This window comes from Strongylocentrotus purpuratus, unplaced genomic scaffold (genome assembly GCF_000002235.5).
Source record: "Strongylocentrotus purpuratus isolate Spur 01 unplaced genomic scaffold, Spur_5.0 spur5_scaffold_6, whole genome shotgun sequence".
NCBI classification, from domain to species: Eukaryota; Metazoa; Echinodermata; class Echinoidea; order Camarodonta; family Strongylocentrotidae; genus Strongylocentrotus; species Strongylocentrotus purpuratus.
Genome location: NW_022145612.1, coordinates 53,100,582 through 53,121,019, shown reverse-complemented (window position 1 = coordinate 53,121,019; position 20,438 = coordinate 53,100,582). Strand labels below are relative to the sequence as shown.

General features: G+C 37.9%; 1 protein-coding gene across 1 annotated transcript in view; it reads left to right on the top strand.

Annotated features, from left to right (window-relative positions):
* The window catches only part of LOC574893 (activin receptor type-2A), a 37,877-nt gene extending 19,446 nt beyond the window's left edge, over positions 1-18,431 (top strand). The window contains exons 2-7 of the mRNA XM_030972667.1: positions 5,329-5,522; positions 8,249-8,432; positions 8,689-9,392; positions 9,867-10,005; positions 10,684-10,814; positions 11,236-18,431. Of these exons, the coding sequence (XP_030828527.1) occupies positions 5,329-5,522; positions 8,249-8,432; positions 8,689-9,392; positions 9,867-10,005; positions 10,684-10,814; positions 11,236-11,511 (1,628 nt within the window). The 3' untranslated portion in view covers positions 11,512-18,431. The remainder of the gene's footprint in view (positions 1-5,328; positions 5,523-8,248; positions 8,433-8,688; positions 9,393-9,866; positions 10,006-10,683; positions 10,815-11,235) is intronic.
* The last annotated feature ends 2,007 nt before the right edge of the window (positions 18,432-20,438 follow it).

The following is a 20,438-nucleotide window of genomic DNA, read 5'->3' as shown; positions in this document are numbered from 1 at the left end:
AATTTATTTTATGGAACGCTTGGGGTCTCTATTGACTAAATCTTATTATGTAAACAGAGACGCCTCATTGATTGTCAACAAAGGCCAGAGCTGAAACATGCCTGCATTTCATTTGGTCGGGTCACTGCTCAGTGGGGATCTGATAGAGCTGTCTACAAGGATCTCAGCAGAGTGTACACAAACTTCTTAACAAAGCCATTCAGTGGCCTTTCAGTGGTGAAAGGCCTCATTGTGTGAAGAGTTTACAGTGAATACAGTGTAGTCCCGCTGTTAGTGAAAACCCAGTTGATTTTAATTCCACTTTTTTCCTCTTGAAATTTGTGAGTCTCAAGGATTAAGTTTGAATGAATTATAGACATAAGAAAATATGTGTTTAGTATTATAGCACATGCTGTTTCTTCAATGAGCTAGACATCTTTTGTTGTGAACATGTTCCTTGCTTGTTTTATAATCGATTTTTAAAACTGAATTTACACACAGATTGTGTATTGATTATCCTTTTTTCCTTCAGTTTGAACTATCAAAGCAATTTCATTAAAGGTCAGATCTTGCTTCTTTCTCTCAAAATTAGAACAGAAGATATTTTAATTCAAATAACTAATATGGGATTGTCTTGAGTATGTGCATATATTAGTTGGAGTTTATGACTTTATGGCAGTTTTTTACTAGGTCAAATAAACTTGATGAGTTTCTCTAATGAAAGAAATCATGTCTTTATCAGAATCAGGTTTGATCAATAGATCAAGTAACAGCTGTGTCTGAAGTGAAACATCAAACAAAATAGTTACCAAACCGAATTCAAAATAGATTAAGCTTTTCTCTTCAAGTTCATCCAACCGGTTAACGGTACAGTATGTCCCCCACTTCCTGTCTAATTATAAGGTATACTTTTCATTGTATTTCTTTAAAAGATTGCTGATTGTTAATATACAGTTTTTGAGTGATGTGGCAAATAAGGGTTGATATTGACTTGGTTTGCTCCTCTCATCCAGTAATCTTGTTAATGTAGATATTTATGAGGCGTGATGGCTCAGTGATAGAACAGTGGTCTCATAACCAGTCGATCCGCTAGTGCCCTTTGGTAAGACATTGAAATCCTCATTACCAAGTCCCTCAGAGACAACTCAAAGCCGTTGGTCCCCTGGTACATGTAGCTTACCGTATTTGCCGGCGTAAAGGCTGCAGTATTTTTGGAAGAGAAAATATCAAAAAGTCGGGGTGCGGCCTTTACGGTGAAACAGAAAAGAAAAAAAAAAAAAGTCAAAACCAGCACGAATTTGTACATATGGGACTAGATCTACGAACGGTACAATAACTATACATTTCCACACATCTTACCAACAATTTTATCTTGCATTGTTGACATGAAGACGAAAATAAACTTCCAAAAACAACATCTGCCGATAGATTTTGATCTAAGTTTGTGCCAATGCATTGCAAAAGTAAAAGAAGTGCCCGTTTAATGGAGCCGCTGCGAAGCATCCAGCACGCGAAGTCTTCATTTTCAATCCATTTCAATGACTACATCACAGAAAACAGCAGTGTATGGTATCAGCGCGGGATGGCCGCGCGGTTTAAAGATGAAGTTGAGTTCTGGTCATGCGATTGCATTGTGAAAGAAACGGTGTGGAACCGACCAGAAAAGGTTGATCATCTAGCATATAAGAATTTGTGTGTATTGCAAGATTCTGGAATCATCAAAATGATAAGAAATTTGGCCAAGTCTTGGTAAAGTTACAAACACTTGCACAGAAAGATGTATATGGGACTACACGAACACGTGGCGTAAAAAACCGCCCCCCGATTTTTACGATGTTACATGCATATTTAGTATATGAAGGCATTTGAAGAGCCATGCTTTTCAGGGAACATGTCTTAACTGATGTTCTTCCACACTTGCATAATAAGAATGAGTAATGCTCACAAATTATTTTTCACCTCTTCCCACAACTCAACCTTCTCTTTAAGGTGGTGATTTTAGTCACATCAACATTTGTACGCAAGAGATCGAATCCCGACTTTGGCAAAAGATTTTTTTTTTTTTTTTTTTTTTTTTTTTAAATGTCAAAATCGGGGGTGCGGCCTATACGGCGCTGCGGCCTTATCGCCGGCAAATACGGTACTTACAAGCATACACATGCTTTTTTAACAGTCGGGTTAATCAAACAAACACATAAACAATTTAGAACAATTAGAGTCTTGTAACCAAAGAGTAAAATTGAATATTAAGTTATACATAATTTGTTCAGAGTTTTTTTTACAAGGTAACATGTATGCTTACACATATATATGCCTTGGTTATGTAGTGGCCTTCTTAAATACATGCATGTATTTAAGGCCTGTACATGTACCTATTTTTACCTGACTTGCGTATATATAAAAAGTAAATATGTGAATGTTTATAAATAAGCAACCAGTGGACTTACACATGTACCTTCAAGTATGCTTCTCTTCAATTCATACACACAAGTTATTTTGACCTCTAAGAGCATGTACAATGTACATGTTCTATACCTGAATTTGAAAAAAAATCACTTGAACACAAAACGAAACAAAACATTCATTGAAAAATATCTATAAGGACTAAAACATGTATATTGAGAAGCATGATAAATATTATTGTCAAAGGATGCAAATTTACAATAGGCACGTATGGAAATTTAAACATTTCATTGTACTGGCTTTATGTACATGTAAATCATGATCTTCAGTATTCCGGTAATCCTACATGTACATATACATGTGCATTAGTGAGTTCACACAAAGTCCTACATTTTGAACTCATTTGATGTGAGTAGGTCTCCATATTTGTAGCCTCACACATCTACTGTGTACCTAGAGATATACATGTAGGCAGATACAGCATTCTGGCAGGGAAGCCCTTTTCATTACTCATCCGGGATGAAAGAGGCTAGAAATTAAAATTCCAGGAAATGAAAAGTGTTGTGGTGAAGATTTCACTCAATGTCCTTGCTTTGGACTGCACAAATGTAATTAGTGTACAAATGTAATTGGTGTACAAATGTATGATTTTTTTTTCCCATACACTAAATTCCCTCATATATATGTATGCATAAATGTATTCACTGACATGCATGTACATGTATTATTTACATGTATATTCTTGTCAGGTTTAAAGGGGAATTACTTCAGTTTTTGTTTGAAAAAAAAGGGGGAGATTTCATTCCTTTCAATGTGTACACATTCAGGCTGCGATGTGTACACGGATGTTTCATGTATGGTACTCGTCCGTACGACAACTACATGTGTGCTATTTCACTTTACCTCAAGTACACACAGTGACTTGTGAATGAGAAAAGGGATATGAATATTAGTCTTTACCTACATGTACATGTACAAAGTTTACAAACATACTTGAAGTTGAAGCAAGACACACTAAGCTTTCTTAAAATAATTTTAACAACTTAAAATCTTGATAGCGATGTGCTTCTTCCCCTACTTCAGCTCGAGGTCAACACTAGATAGGGGTACGCAAAAGTTGCAAGGGCAAACGCAAGCCAATGACAAGCCAGAGAAATGGTGTAGATCGCAAGTACTGCAGCGCGCGCATGTACTAGCTGTGTATACAACCTGTGCATGTTTCCCGCGAGCATGCGCGCCTCAGTGTAGAGAGAGTGCATGCATGCATGGACCTACTACGAATTGATGCATTCCAGCTGCAGAGCTGGAGCTATATATAGCGCACACAGTACAGCGCAACTACCGTAAATCTCTGTGTATAAGGCGCACCCCTATTTTGGGGAGGGGGGTGGGGAATGTTTGTTTTGTTGTTTTGTTGCCGAAAACCCACGCGGGGAAGGACCTTCATTTAACATCGAGGTGCAGTTAAAGGCGCTGATTTGTGCTCGTAAACTTTTCACAAATAATAGTAACAATGTTGTTTTTAGAAGAATGTGTAAGATCATTAATGTAAATTAAAAACAATAGAGTACCTACAGTGTAGGTCCTAGGATAGAACCTTGTGGTACACCATTTGTTAAAGAAAAAAATTTGAGGAATTATTATTATAAACTACATATTGAGATCTATTAGAAAGATTACTTTCAAACCAAGACGACAGACAATTTTAGTGTTGATCTAGTTTCAGAGTGGTGAGTCAACACACTGATAACTGAGCTGGGAGACATTCTTTTTGGCGGCAAAAAAGTGCGCCTTATACAGTACACAGAGATTTACTGTACATCATAACTTTGTACAGGGTCCCTGTATTTGATACGTAAGGGCAGCTCCCTTCTGAACATATAGCAGACGATAAAATACATGATGACATAGGTTACAATGAAGGGTGATTGAAAGGGTGTGATGATACAAAACATGACCGTGTACAAGTACATGTGGATGTCTGACCGTATGTCCGGATATGTACATGTACACAACTACCAAAATACGCACTTATGCACAGCCTTAGTACACATACTTTATTCTGTAAACATTTGGGCTCTCAGACGCCCTCTCCCAATTTACATTAGTGTATGTCTTTTTCTCATACGCTGTAGCACCCTAAATTCCCTCATGTATACGTGTATTCATTGACACATTACATCCTGGTCCGGTATGGAGGGAAATTGTTAAAGCTTTTTTATGAAAAAAAAGGAGATTTTATTCCTTTCAATGTGTACACATACTTTATTCTGTAAACATTTGGGCTCTCAGACGCCCTCTCCCAATTTACATTAGAAATAGCGCTATTTCTATCTGGAAATACTAATGTCTCTTGACACTATAAGTAATGTGAAGTTTGTGAAATTTTCCCCTAAAAGTAATTCTTCATCCACCCTTAGAGTCCCTATTAGAAACATGACTTGAGGTCCTAATATATTTTACACGAACGAGGAAAAAATCTTGATCTTTTTTATTTGTAGCATCTCATATGTCCCTGACTCTGACATTGAGCCAAATGTATTATGTCCTTGCTTCACTCACAATACTTTGGGTCCATCCCACATTTTACATGATTTGCCATTGAAAGGATGTAATAATTAATAACTATCCATAAAGAGAGAATTAAACAATGCACTTGTATGTTAGGCCCATCGTAAAGGCTTGTTCAGATCTAGGACACTGCAAGACTGTGGCACTTTTAAAAATAATGACGTAAAGTGTAATGCCCTTCACATTTCTGAATTCTGAACATTTGATAGTGCTCAGTGATTTGTTGTGACTTTATTGATTTCTTTTATTTAACCAGTGCTCTTGTCTTGTTATCTGGAGCTATTCTAAAGCTATTCAAAGCTAAACCTCTCACCGCTCATGTTCATTTTTGCATTAAGTAACCCCTTCTCCTTTTCTTTGTGATTTGTCCTACAGTTCTCCTTGTTGAAGGGGCCAGTGTGAACCTGCCTCTGGGTAGTACCCACTGCCACCTGTACAGCAGCCAGGAGTGTGAGAAAGATGGCACCAAGTGTGGCAACACCACCGAAGAGTGTGACAACAAGGAAGCTGAGATACCATCCTGCTACGTCCTCTGGAAAAACGAGACTTCCTCTGGAGGTGGTGTAGATGTGAGTGAAAACCTGTACTGGGCTGGAGGTAGATTTTGTGTTGTTTGATGGTTGTACTTGTATGACACGTGCTCCTGCAACAATTGCCACATGATCAATATCCTACACGAGGGCTTGAAACTATCAGGCGGCCAGAAGGCTTGTCCCAAACTCACCAAATTCTTACCTCAAATCATAGACCAAACACTATGCTCAAAACTAACACTAACTCTTTTCCTAAAGCCTCGGTCACAAATGCCATTACGAACTGCTACGAACGCCGTACAAACGATTTTCAGACAATGGAAATTCAGGAAGTCGATGGAAAAACGGAAATTCGTACGAAATTATATTGTTCGTACGAACCAACCATCTATCTATATTTTATGAAGTAAAAAGCCTGGAGTAATTGTTGATGGAGTACATGTATATTCTGGAGCACTGTTTTGACTCCTATTCCTTTTCAGTTCTTTATTTATTCTTTCCCGTTCCCTTACCAAAATCCCTTTCCCTTTCCCTTTCATTCATACCCTCTCTTACTCTCCCTGGCAGTTGCCTCTTCTGTGGCCGCTCATCTGCTGTGCAGTCGTCTTACTCATGTATCCTAAAAATGTTTCAAGGATACTTTCTCTCCTTTACTCTCTAGATACATGTAGCTCAGCTCATATCATCAATAACATTTATTTGTATTTTACAGGTGTGCTACTTAGTACAATTAACAAATTAAAAATGTGATGTTTAAAATTATTTGTAAACAAATATTTAAGCAGTATTTGTGGCAGATATGAACAATGTCAGCAAAATATCTAATTTTTAGCTTTTGCTGTGAAGTAGTAAGCATGATACAAACAGTAATCACTGTGACGAATTTGTCATATTTTTGATATTTGATTGTGTGAAGCAATACTGGAGTTGGATTGTACATGTATGAATGGAACAATTTGAACTGCAGTATTGCTTATGCTGATACGAATGCTTATGGAGGAATGTTGCTCAGCTATTAAAGACCTTCATACATAACTGAAATTGCTATTTCCAGGAACCAATCTTTAATTATTTTTCTCTTCTGTAAGAAACTTGAGAAATCACTCAGGGCCATCTATTTTAAATAAGGTACATTTGAAGCAAGATGACATGGTCTGCCATGGAACATAAGCTATTTAAAGAGATACTCCATGTGTGCTCTTAGATGCTGTTAAGTCATGATACACCCACAGCTTCTTCATTTAATCTTACTGCATGAATCACAGCCTCCTGGTTATAATCCATTGAGCTGCTTCACCTCTCTTGTGTTGTACAGGCAGGATAGAGTCATCCAAGGGGTACCATTGTTTCTCCTTGTCAGGTCTCCGTGCGATAAGAGATGCTTGTCTTAATTTGGTACCTCATCATCTCTGTGAACTTGCTCTTCTTGAGGTTCATCTGTGGGTTATCTTTTGCTCCTATTGTGTTATTACTACAGCAAGTGTGGTAACACAACCCTGATTCTTTATTTTGCCTTCTCTTTGGATGAATGACAAACAGTCCTTTCAAATCATTTGCAGCCATGTCTTCTTTACGCCACCCCCAACTTATTGGTGTCACGTCAATTAATTCTTAGCTCTTTATACCACACAAACACATGCATTCTAAAGTTCACATGTTCAGGTTTTCACATACAGTCCAGTTCTGTATAGGTTTTCATGGTGAGTGAAAGCCTTTGATTTATGAAGAATAGAAGAAAATTGAATTTATTCATTGTATTTCCCCCAAACTCATTATGATGAATGAGACATGTAACTCACATATTTTGCATAATAGCACATACCGTACATGTATGAGGATAGAATTCCAGTTGCATACATTAGTCGCCGCTGTATCAGGTAAGCTTGATACAGGTTTTAGACTTGTGAAGAGCAATTTCTGTTCGTTAACGTTTGTCTCTCATACTGCTTTCAAACTGGTTTCTATCGCAGTCACACCGATGAAAATACCAATTGAATTTTCCTTATGTAAACAAAGGTGAAACCGCCGTTTTCCCTGCTGTAGCTTTCATACCGCCGGTGAAATTCACTTGCTGTGGCGACCCCTTGCCGGAAGTGAAGAATTATTATGTAATTATTAAGCCCGCGCCCCATCTAGCTGGCATGCAGCATGTTCAACTAAAAGCTAACAAACACAGTTGATTACGATAAAGCGCGCATACACTGCGACATTAGACCAATTTAATCGCTGTTTTCTCCCGAACGCATTCACAGTGGCTGTTTCATCGGTGTCACACCGATAGAATGAGAATTTCTCCTGCTCTTGAGCAGGAGAATTTAGTCGCCTATTTCTCTTCTTTTCATCGGCTATTTAATCAGCTTTTTCTCCTCTGTAGCATTCAAAGTGGCTGTTTTATCGGATGCGTCCGGATGCATCCGATGAAAATCAGGCCAGTTTGAAAGGGGTATCAGTCTTTCTGTATCTCTGCCATGTTATTTTCTTTTCTAACCTTTCTTTCCCTTCAACTGTATTTTTCTATCTTCTTCTCCCCCATTTCCCCCATTTCCACATTAAACATGTTATTTTTATTTGTGAGGGCTGCTGTTAAATCAAACTGTGTTCAGATTTCATCCATTAATATAATAACAGTTCATACTTTTAAAAACAATTTGCAGCTACTTTTCAAAAGTCTAAGGGGCAACGTATTCTGATTTGTGTCTGTTTTTCCCCGCTTCTCCACTATACCATTCTCATCTCTGTCCCTATTTATCTTTCCTCTGCAGGTGATGATGCGAGGCTGCTGGCAGAATCAGGGTGACTGTCTTGACATGGACTACTGTATGAGCTCTAGTCCTGCTGACCAAAACCTCTTCTTCTGCTGCTGTGTGGGGAACCTGTGCAACATGAACTTTTCTTTCCTCCCAACCCCAGAACCTACCCCCACTGTTACACAAACAACAGTCACAGGTCAGTATTGTACTTCATTGCTAACCCATAGCCTTTATTGTTTTCTAAAGAACCGATCAAATCAACTTTTATCCCTTCAAATTGCCAACATGGTATATAGTTGTTTTTTTTACTGCAATATTTTTTCCTAACAGAATTATGATTACACCATAAATATAGATCCTGATAAATAATTACTATGTTATTAACATCAATAAGCGAGAAGGCTGTTTATGTGCCTATTTTAATGTTGAATGATATGGGATTGTATTGACAGGATCCAATATAGACGAGAAGAAGAAGAAGAACGAGATGCTGACCAAAACCATCCTGTATTCCATCGTGCCGATCGTTGCCATCGCTCTGGTGATCATCATGCTTTACTGGATGTGTAGACGACACCGCTACCATTCCCTGATTGCCATCCCGACCACGGAGCCAACTCCATCACCCATGAACAGCCTACCTCCCATCCAGCTCCTGGAGATCAAAGCCAGGGGCCGCTTCGGTGCTGTCTGGAAGGCCTCTTGTCTCAACGACATCGTGGCTGTCAAGGTGTTCCCTATACAGGATCGCAACTCCTGGGCCAACGAACGTGAGATCTACAGCCTCCCTCACATGCACCATGAGAACCTCCTCCATTTCATCGCGACCGAGAAACATGGAGAGGGATTGGAGGTGGAGTACTGGCTCATCTCAGAGTTCCACCATCATGGATCTCTGTGTGACTACCTCAAAGCCAATGTTATCAGCTGGAAGGAGCTGTGTGGTATCGCTTTCTCCATGGCCAAGGGCTTGGCTTACCTGCACGAGGATATCCCACCTACCACCGCTATACCATTTGTCAAGCATTCAGTAGCTCACAGGGACTTCAAGAGTAAGAATGTGCTGATAAAGAACAACACCACAGCTTGCATTGCAGACTTTGGCTTGGCCTGTGTGTTTGAGGCTGGCAAGAATCCAGGAGACACTCATGGACAGGTGAGAAATAAGTACAACTAGAAAAAAACTCTTCTGAAGTAATGGACATCCATCTTCTTTTATATAAACTGCAACCAGATACTGTTAGGTACTGTACTTGGCAGAAGAGCACAAATACAAAGTTTTTGTTTATATTTGTAAAATTTCAATTTGTTGATATGTATTAAGATGTAATGAAATACGACATCACAACATATCAGGATAATAATCAAGATGTATGGACTTTCTAGATGTAGTCAGATGTTGGATACCAGAAATTTACATTTTAAGAAGGCATGTTATATTTGTGAGGGAAGTATTTTAGCTGTAACAATCACAACTTGACACGATGATAACAAATATCATTGAACATGAGCTCCAACAATTCTGCTCATTTTTCATCTTGCATAAACTTGCTACTACTCTGATCTGTTACAAAAATACATTTGTAGATATTGTCTCATCTATGGTGTGTTTTGTTGTTGCTCTGAACAGGTTGGAACGAGACGCTACATGGCTCCAGAGGTACTAGAGGGAGCCATTCAGTTCAAACGAGATGCTTTTCTGCGTATCGACATGTATGCCTTTGGCTTGGTACTGTGGGAGCTTGTAACAAGATGCACAGTACAAGATGGTAAGCCACTTCCTCTTAGAGAACAAGAGAGAGAGAGAAAAGGGGGAGGGACAGGTTCCCTTCTATTCATAAATGTTTCAACATTATATTTAACATGAAATCAGGAAGCTTTGAAAGATAATTTTGTTTTGATTGTTCTAAGTTTTCAGCTATATCAGTAAAGGATATGACTTTGGAAATATTATATGCAGAAAGGCCAATGTGTGGTGGATGAATTAGATTTTGTTTCACTCACAAGCGCCGCAAGTCTGTTCACGAAATTCAAGGCTTTTATGGCAATTAAGTCATGATTGATTCTGCAATAATATTGCATGTGTTACAATAGAAATAATATAATTTCCATGTATTAGGAACACATATTATTGTACACTTCTAGAGATGAATAATGCACCAACCAAATTATAAGTCAAAATTGTTAATAGCTATAACATGAAAAAAAATGTACATTACATTGTATGAAGTCAGTGGGATAAATATGCATATGATGCACAAAGCAATGATCAAAGAAAATAGCCATAAGCATTTTTAATAGGTGAGTCTGCTGTTCAGTTTTGAATATTAAAGTATATTGGAGTTCGAAGAGAGAATCCTAAATTCTAAGTGATATTTTAAAGAAAGAAATGTTTTAGAGGAGGTGTTGATAAGTTCAATGTTTGTATTATTTGTGATGTGTTTCAGGGCCAGTTCCAGAGTATAGATTGCCCTTTGAGGAAGAGCTTGGGCAAGGCACATCACTAGAGGACATGCAGGAATGGGTAGTGGTCAAGAGGAAACGACCTGTCATCAGTGACCATTGGCTCAAGCACAGGGTATGCTATGACCTACCTTTCTTGTCCCTTTTCACTTTTGATCATCTTTTAATTATACCGTACCTTTTTATCTTTCTCTTCTCTTTGTTTGCATCCAACCTGGAGGTAATTCTTTCTGTCTCAGCAACTTTTCCCTTTCATTGGTAAGACTAATTCAGAAATACAGGAAAACCTGCCTTAGTGGCCACCTTACTATACTATTAAAGCCACCTGTCTTTAGTAATGACACATATGTATTTCTGTGCCATAAAACATGTTTAGAAAGGCCATCTGTCTAGAGTGAAAACCTTTGTCCATTTCCTTCATGTGGCTTTGATAGACTGGTTTCAAGAATGCACCTTGTAAATACTAAATCCAATTGTCATAGACATGAAGAAGAACCAACTGTTGACATCTCCACCCTTCCTTTTTGTTGTTGTAGGGTCTTGAGTTACTATGTGAGACGATTGAGGAGTGTTGGGACCAGGATGCTGAAGCTCGTCTCTCGGCAGGATGTGTAGAGGAGCGGATAGCACAGTTCAGTCACAGCCACATGAATGGCCACATGAATGGCCACCATCCGGTATCGCCAACGCCTCTCATCATGCAGACCATGCACAATAGCACAAGCTTTGAGAACACTGGTAACACGGAGAGCACAGACATTGCTTTATACAGGAATTCCCCGTCTCCGCCTCCCAAGGAGTCCAACTTATAGGGGTTGTAGGCATGTGGCCGATGCAGACGCTGCCGTTGTGTGTGAGTGTTAGAAGACACTGGATATGTTACCCGCAGGGTGATCATGCAGCGGGAGTGTTGTGTTGCCATGTGAGAACAATCTAGGACAACTCAAAGCTGAATGCCAACTGGGATACAGCGGTTGAAGCTGTAACTTGAAGACGCCAAGAAATATGAAGGAGACAAGGAGATGGTGGGAAACTTGGAGGAGAGATGGCCTACTGCACCTGGAATGCTCTCAACGTGTCCCGCCAGTCAAAGATCCCAGCCCATGGTCAAGAAGTGATTTCTGAAATGTGTTGACAGTGTGTGAGCGATGTCATCAGGTGAAAGTGCATTCAACTCTTTGATAAAATTGCGGAGCATCCATGCGCTTTGCTTCTACCTGTGGATGGGCTGTCCTTTGAAAATCCTTGAAGGTAACGAAAAAGAGTTCTGCGCCGAGGAGATATTTTTGATGACAACTGGAAAAAAGAAGAACAATGACATAACTCATCACCTTTCTAGAATGAACTGAGAGTGATTTATATTATGTGGATGGTTATTGATGCTTTCCAAATGTTTGTAAATAGTGCACCGTCTGAGAGGACATACATGGTGAGGACTTTGCAGACAAATAGGCAGTCTGTGAATTACTGTGCTTTGACATCAGTGTGACCCATAACCCTGAAGGAAGAACTCTGCCAAGTCACACTGCATACATGGTGTATTCTAAAAGCAAGCTTTTTACGTTTGTTGCCGAACTCCTACGTCAATGTCTTTGCTGCATGAGATTATATGTTCTGTTCATTTTTTAACCACCCTTTTAATTGTACATAGATCTTTTCTGCTGTTAAGAAAAGCAATGGTTAGACTTATTTTTTGTGTGTAGACATTGCAGTTAATAGTTTGTGTGATTAAGATAAAAAATACAGTAAAATAATTTGTGTTCCTCAGGATTCAATTTTTTCCGCCAGCTTTGAGGTTTATGTGAGTTAGTAAGGATACAACATCTAGATTGAAGTAAGACCAGGATAGAAGGTTGAATGGGTTATAAATGCTGCATCGGAAAGAGATTATAAGGTGTGTAGATGAATGGAGGAGCCTCCTATATGACAAGATTTGTAGATGATACCTTATGCTGCCAAAGTAGAGATATTAGATAGAGAAAACTGTGTAGGAAAAGAGAGTTAACTATTTCTGACCCTTGACCCTTGTGACAGAGAGTAAGAAATGGGGCGGGGGTTTCAATTACATTTAATTAAAATGTTTTGAGTTTGTACGCACAAAATGACATTGTCTAGGACATCGTCTCTCAAAGTTTTGGAAAGAGTCTTTGTAAACCGGCTTGATTATTTACAGGCTCAATTATTTACAGGTTACAGAATGCCAAGAGAAACTTGGCATGAGCTGGATATGGTGACAAAGTTGATGGTGTTATCCCCTGCACTGAATGAAGATGTTATTGTGAGGTATACCACAGATGAGGTTTCGCTGTTTTATCATGCACATGCTAACTCCAGAAGGGACCAGAATAATGCAAACAGTAAATATACTTTAAATAAGTTATTGCCACGGATGAGTCTTACCCCGTCACTTTAGAAAGACTTTACAATGCCATTTGTGTTTACTTATCCATATATTTGATATGCTGCCACGTAACTTTACCAAACTGTTTGCTGGAGTTAAATGTGTTATTTAGTAAAGATATGTAGCGAATTTAGCGATCGTCTTTCAACTGAAAAGAAGTAATGGATTTCATGTGAAGGGTGAATCTATGGTCCACTATCCAGGCATTTCACACATTGCCTAAGCCATGACACCCATGGGTTCCAATGAAAAAGCATGGCATTAGACATGATTTCTTTACCTCCTAAATGTTGTAGTCGGTGTTACTGGGTACATAAGAAAATCAAACGCAATGGAAGGGGCAATTGTTACTATTGGGGGGGGGGGGGGGGGGGCTGATAGAACTTGTTTTACTGGGGATGTATGAGTAGTATCTGCTAGCAATGCAATAAAACAGCAGGATCTGAATCTTAACGTGTTTAATTTAATCAAGATGTCCCTCGTCGACTGCAGGAGTTACACAGCTGCTATTTGATCATTTTGTTTGTGTGTGTGATTGTGAGTTGTAGCCAGACAAAATGACACAAACCAACACATCTGTCATGTGTTGGCAGCAATAGATGCTCAACTTTATTTATGCATGTATCGTACACACCTTGTTTATATCCTGTTTCATGTTCTCTCTACATGTAGCATGTATGTTCTGTATATGTGTCTCTCACAGTGTCAACTCTAGTCACTGAAACTGCCGTCTTAGAGTTATATATATTAATTAGTTCATCTAGCTGATCAGATATTTGTACATTTGTTTTTATCATCATATATCAGCATCGCATTCAAATCTTGCTGATTTTCATCTTATTTATGCGGTAGATGTTTCTCCGCTGTAGTTGCTTCTCAGGAAGATGCTAATATTGTCTGCTGAGAGTCAGAAGGATGTTAGCTCCTATCTTTATACTTAGAGCTAACATCCTTCTGGCTCTCAACACCCGATATTGTGTAGTTAGTCTATGACGCTGTAGCTCTTAACCTACCTTGGCAGTATTATGACCAAAGCATAGACTTATAAACTTTGTGTGATTGGGAGGAAAATCTAAATGGTAAATACTTCAGCTTTGTTCACACGTGAGGCAGTAAACCTCCCAAAACATAGCTTCAAAATAAAAACATTTTAGTGTAAATAAAATAAGCTGGGCATAACAAATGCTCGTAAGCGTACTCATATCCAAAGAACAATCGTGGACTTATGAACATACCATACCATTTGGAGTAAAATCAGTTATCTTTCATCTGTTAGAAGAAGGGAATATAGATTATATAAAGAAACCTCTTAATGAAGACCTGTTCTGCAACCCCCCCCCCTCTCTCCCCCTCCCTCTCTCTCTCTCTTTCTCTCTCTCTCTGTCTATATCTACCCTTCATCTGCCCTACCTCCCAAGTGTTTTTTGTTGAAGCCATTACTAGAAAATTGTGACAAGCTATTCATAACTTACTTTTCATTCCTTATTTTCTCACCATCTGCTGTACCTAGACCAGTTTATCACTTGAATTGCTCAATTTACAAGAAAACAAATAATAGGCTGAATATTTGCAAATTTAGACCAGCATGTTACCATGTCATTTTAACGTTCATTACTTTTGCCATTTACCTTTCAGTTTAAAAGCTCAAAGACTAGGAAATCGCACGTACATGTAGATGTCATTATTATGAATTTCTTTTTTATCCATGTATTATTGGATATAGCGATCTGTGAATATTCTATACAATTGCATCTAATAATGCTGTGATGTCTTACAAGTTTATACCATAGTGCTGGCTGTGTACACTGTACATGTACATCCGGTCTGTATAGTGACAATACCCAATTTGTATAATTTCTTTTTTAATATCATGCAATATTGTCTATGATTGACAGTGTTACTGGTTAAAATGTGTGTCTAGGTGATGAAGATAAAGATGAATCGCAAATTCTCATGGGCATTCATTTTGTATCATGTAAACTTAGTATTTTGTCAGAGACAGTTATTTCAAGTTAAAGAAGAAAGGATGGAAATAAGCTGTCCTGATCAGTCAGTCAACTTTAAGCTCAGGAGACCAACTCTCTGAAGACTTTATAAACATCATGGGACCACCACTTCAAAATTTCCCACGATCTGTCTTCTTTTTCCTACCTCACTTTGGCATGTCAATAACTTACATCGGTGTCAATAAGTAAAAGAAAAGACCAACGACTTTATGCCAGCAGCAGTCCTACGCACACTTTTCAAATTAAGTTATGCTGCACATTGCACACGCATTGTTTCCATTGTTGACCACACCTTGCTTTTTCAAAGTGCCAAGCATGGCGTGAAAATGAAGCGGAAAATGTAAACTTCTGTTGGGGAAAGAAATGATGCAGTATGGAAGTACATGTATGTGGTGCAGGTCAATAAAATGAAACGGACAAAAGTAACACGCAACTGCATTCATCTCAGCAGCAGGTGCATATTTATTCTAACACTCTTCAATATGGCTGCCTAACGTACTGTTTTGGACAGGGAGGTTATTAACCTCAAGGTAAGCTTGTATTTAATGGAAAGCAACCAGTCCGTCAAAGTGCAAGTACATGCATTTTTTTCTTCAAACAAAGAACATATAGGAATGCTCAAGTTTAATCATTGTAATCACTTTTCCAATCTTCAATAGCATTTCATACTTACATCTTTTAGGAGCCTCTTTAGTCATTTACCATGAGCTAGAATGGCATTGACCCATACAATTCTACTGCATAGGGTTAATGCCCTTCTGACATTAAAGCTACACAATGTTTATTATGTATTCACTTCCGATGGAGCATGTTCCTGAAAGTTAATGTTTAGCAGAGACATGTGCCAATCTATCACTTGAACTGACATGTATTAGGAGGTAACTTAAGGGTAGATTGTACAGGGTAGCATGTTCATCATCTTATGTATAGGTTTAATATTCAAGGTCTCTTAGGTAAACTTACAGGTGCAAGTAAACTGTTTTTGGAAGCCAAATCAATGTTATTACTAATATATTTGATAAAGCCTGCAAAGGGGAAGAATATGGGAGCATGATGGTATACATTTGTACAATATCCCTATAACTTTTGTTATTGTGGGGCAGGGGGGGGGGGGGGATGGATGAAATGTGTGGAGTACAAGGAGTTAAGTTTATTTTCTTCACCGAATTTGAAAAATACTTCAGACTTGGAAGGTAGTTTATTTATGATATGAATTTGCAAGCCTGCAGTGTAATGTATCATGGCACAATTCCATTTAATCTGTGTATTTATTATTCCTGATATTTATTGACATGATATGAATATGTATGTGAGAGACATCAACTTGCCCTTTACCAGCAAAGTAAAAGAAGATTTTACTGCCCCTCTTGACTTTACATGATGTCTGTTTTATTTAAATTATCTTAAATATTCAAAGCCAATCAGAGGTCACTGCTATTATAGATTGTATGTTTAGAAAAGACCCCTATTGATCACGCTGTATATGTCATCTGTTTTGTGTGTGTAAATATGTATGTTTATGCAACATGTACCATCGTAGCTTGTAAGAGAATGTACAAAGGATGTACAGACACTCTCAAGACGAAAATCAAATAATGAAGCATCAAATACTACCTCAAGATAGAATGCACTTTGTTGGCAGGCAGGTTACACCATAGGAACATGCTATACTGCTAATTATACATGTAATAGGTGATAATCGTGACTCGATGAATTACAGTATACTGCATGCTTTATATTCCTCATGTGATCACAGCCTATCTGCATAGACACCAAGCTTTAATGTCTAGCACGATAAGTCTGCTTCAATACCTTGTCTGAATCTCCTCTTATCAATTTTGTTCTAATTATGTTTTTTTTTTTTTCATCACTTAATTATAAATGTAATGTTTTTGTCTTCGGAGGAAAAGGAACATAAAAACATTAATCAAATCATGCAGCCCTTTGTGAATTGCACTTTACAGTCGCAAAATAATAGGTATTATTTCAATTTGATGAACATGCCTGTTGCCCCTGGTTAAATGATACATTTGAGGATTCTAGGAAAACATCAAATCCTTGACTCTCAGCCGAGGAAAGTGTGGTTAATTTGTGGTGTTTTGCGAATAACCGCTTCCAAAGACTGAGAATAAAATGCAATCCATTATTAGAACTGTGCAGTATCCATTTCATCAAAATTAAAAGATCTCTATGCCAGGGCCGCCATTTCCCAGAATATGTCATCTTTCTCTGGGTAACTTGTTTGATTTGGGCTGACTTCAACGTTGTATTGGTGTACTTGGGAAAAGTTTGTCCTTCAATCATGTTTGCACTAATACTTCATTAAGTCATGGTGACGACTGTGATTCTTAATTGTATTAACTTCATTTTGATGATTTAAAAACAAGCTATGGGAGCTTTCAGGAGAGAATCTTGATTGAAATTTGAAATTGAATTTCATGTTTGATTTACCATGTTTGTGTTAGGACTGTCTTAGGACCGAGAGGTATATGTATATGCACTTGAGGCTTGTGACCAAATGTTAACGTATTGCACAACTATATGCCCAATTTCATGAGCACCTAACATTGTAATTGTTTTTTATTAGTCATTGATCTGTTTCGACCCTCTTTCTGAACAGGCTTTCAGGCTGCTCTTACACAACGTTTGAGGGCTGCCAAGTTAGTGAATAGTCAATAGTGTGTGTAACAATTGCTCTCTTTTTTGTATTCTGTAGATTGTACACGCACACGCAACCTTCCTACGCCAGTCATTGCATTGTCTTTGTTATTGTTGATGTTTAATGTTAATAGAAATCAAAGCTGTTGCGACAATAAGACTTGTCAAGACTACCTCAGGAGAAACAAAAAAAAACTTGAAAATATTGAGAGCAGTTTATGTCTGCTTAAACACGCTTTATTGACTACATGTATGTAATGCCTGTCTGTAGAAATTGATAATTTGTTGTATTAACAACAGAAGGGGTATTTGTATAGATTGATAACCATAATGCACTTTTGATTAACCATATGATTCTCCATCAAGAGCTTAGGACCTGTTAGTGTTCCTTCATGTTTTGTGGAGATATTTTTAAAACACAGCTCTCACGCAAGACAAAGTTGAATTGTATATTTAGACTTAGGATTTTGATTTCTTTTTTAAAGATTATGTGTCTATGTGATTGATTTGTACCTCAAGAATTTTACTTCCTGTCGTTATGATTGGACTAGTTTAGTTTGTATCGTAGATGAGTATAGGATGCCATATGTTGTAGAATCTGTGAGGATTAAAGGAAGTATCATGTCATGTCATTTAATTCATTAAACAAGTGTTACATTACAAGAAACAATGCTTCCAGGCTCCGGATTATGTCATCTGGCACTTTGTCTGTCTGTATCCCCTAGGAAATTGAATCCTCTCTGTCTTACTCTTTTCTTCATACTCAACAAAACTATCTCTCTATCTCCACACCCATACACATTCTCTCTTTTTCTCTATATTTCCCTCTTTCTCTCTCTCTCTATTTCCCTCTATCTCTACCTCTCCCCTTCTCGCTTTACCTCTCCCCTCTCTCTCTCTCTCTCTCTCTCTCTCTCTCTCTCTCTCTCTCTCTCTTGCTCTTGCCTATGCACTTCTCATGTTTTGTTCACATCATAACAAATATCAATAATCTTACAATCATTTAAATGGTTCTTTTGTTCAATTGATCATGGCTGTTCCCATGGAGTGAGTAAACATACATAATGTTAATTGATTCACATTTAATTCATCTATCCTCCACAATGGTTGAGTTTAATGACCACAAAGTTTGCCTGAAGTCAAAAGTGAGGTTTTCAAAATGCACAATTTAGAATAACCAGTTACAGTTTTACGAGGCACTTGAGAGAAGAAGCAAATGCTTATAAATGAATCTAATTTTGTAATCAGTCCCTGACAGTAAAATTCAGCTTCTCTATCAGAAATTGAACATCGCAAGCAATACAAAGGTCTGATGAAATTGCTTTGTTGAAAATAGCAACTTTTTCAAAACATGTATTTTATTCTCTTTTTCTTCAATGCACTATTTGGATGCACTGAAAACTTAAAATGCAGTTGACACCAACCATTAATTCACTGGTTTGACATATTAAGCGAGCCTGCTTGGATATAGACACGTAAGAAACACAGTTCTTTGTCCACACGTAGTTTACTTTCTTCAGAAAACACACGATTTACATGACAAAAGGCCTACAAGATTCTGGGGTTTAATTCTGCTTTATTCCTGGCAAACAATGAAATGTCCTCTTGATAATACAAGCTGCTGTGGCTCAGGAGCTTATTTGAGAGCAATAAAAGCAAGTTGGAAAGAAGAAGGAAAAAAAGATAAAGGGCAACAAACTATTGTGACATGATGTGATTGTGAAGGGATGGTTGGGGGGGGGGGTGTAGAGTTATGAGTGTGGTGTGTTTTGAATGAGCTCATTATGTGACCTCGCAATGCTTCAATTCCTTTCAGGTTCTTGACCTGACATCACAAAGGAGAAAGTTTGGAGTTTTCCTGGTAATGATTGTCTGGGTAAGCTGTATGAAAGTGAGAGAGCTAGCTCTGTGTGCCTAACCCAAATCAAACTGCACGATTATGAAATTCCAGTTGAAATATAAACCCCTTTCTCCACCTTTTTTTCTTCTTCGTTTTGAGGTACAGAGCGTGGGGTATTTTTGGAGCGCAAGTATGTGGGAGAAAGGATAAACAAATACCATGAACAGGGTTTCCTTGAATTACTTATGTAAACATTCTTCATAGTATAGGAATACTCCATTTAAACCAAGGCACATCCAGATTACACATTTGGAAAGATAATATTGTATTCCTTGACGATTACTCATTATCGTCAATTTCAATTTTGTCATGAACACACTTTGCAAATGCAGGTACAATGTAAAACACTTTATTTCTTGAAGAATTAAAGTCAATAGTACAACCCTTGCTTAGAAAACCCTTTTCATCTTCAGGTCTAATTTATTGACGGGACTATAATTAATACAGGTACATGCAAGAATCTTTTTTTTGGCTATGTTATGCAGAAATCAGTTTAATGTAATTAGGAATGTATTATGTTTAACCAATGGCAACCAAACATTGTTTTGTATGTGTTAAATCCCTTTTTCCTTTATTTGAAATGATATTTATACAATAAGGCCATTCATGTCTCCATGTATTTTTACATTAAAAAAACAAAAAACAGGGAAATATTTTGTCACTAAGAAACAGACACAAACATTTGCTTCAATCTTTCCAAGCTTTTTTTGCTTTAGAGAATAGATTCGAGGGTGGTTTAACAGTGATTTGCATATTCAGAGTGAAAGGTATTCA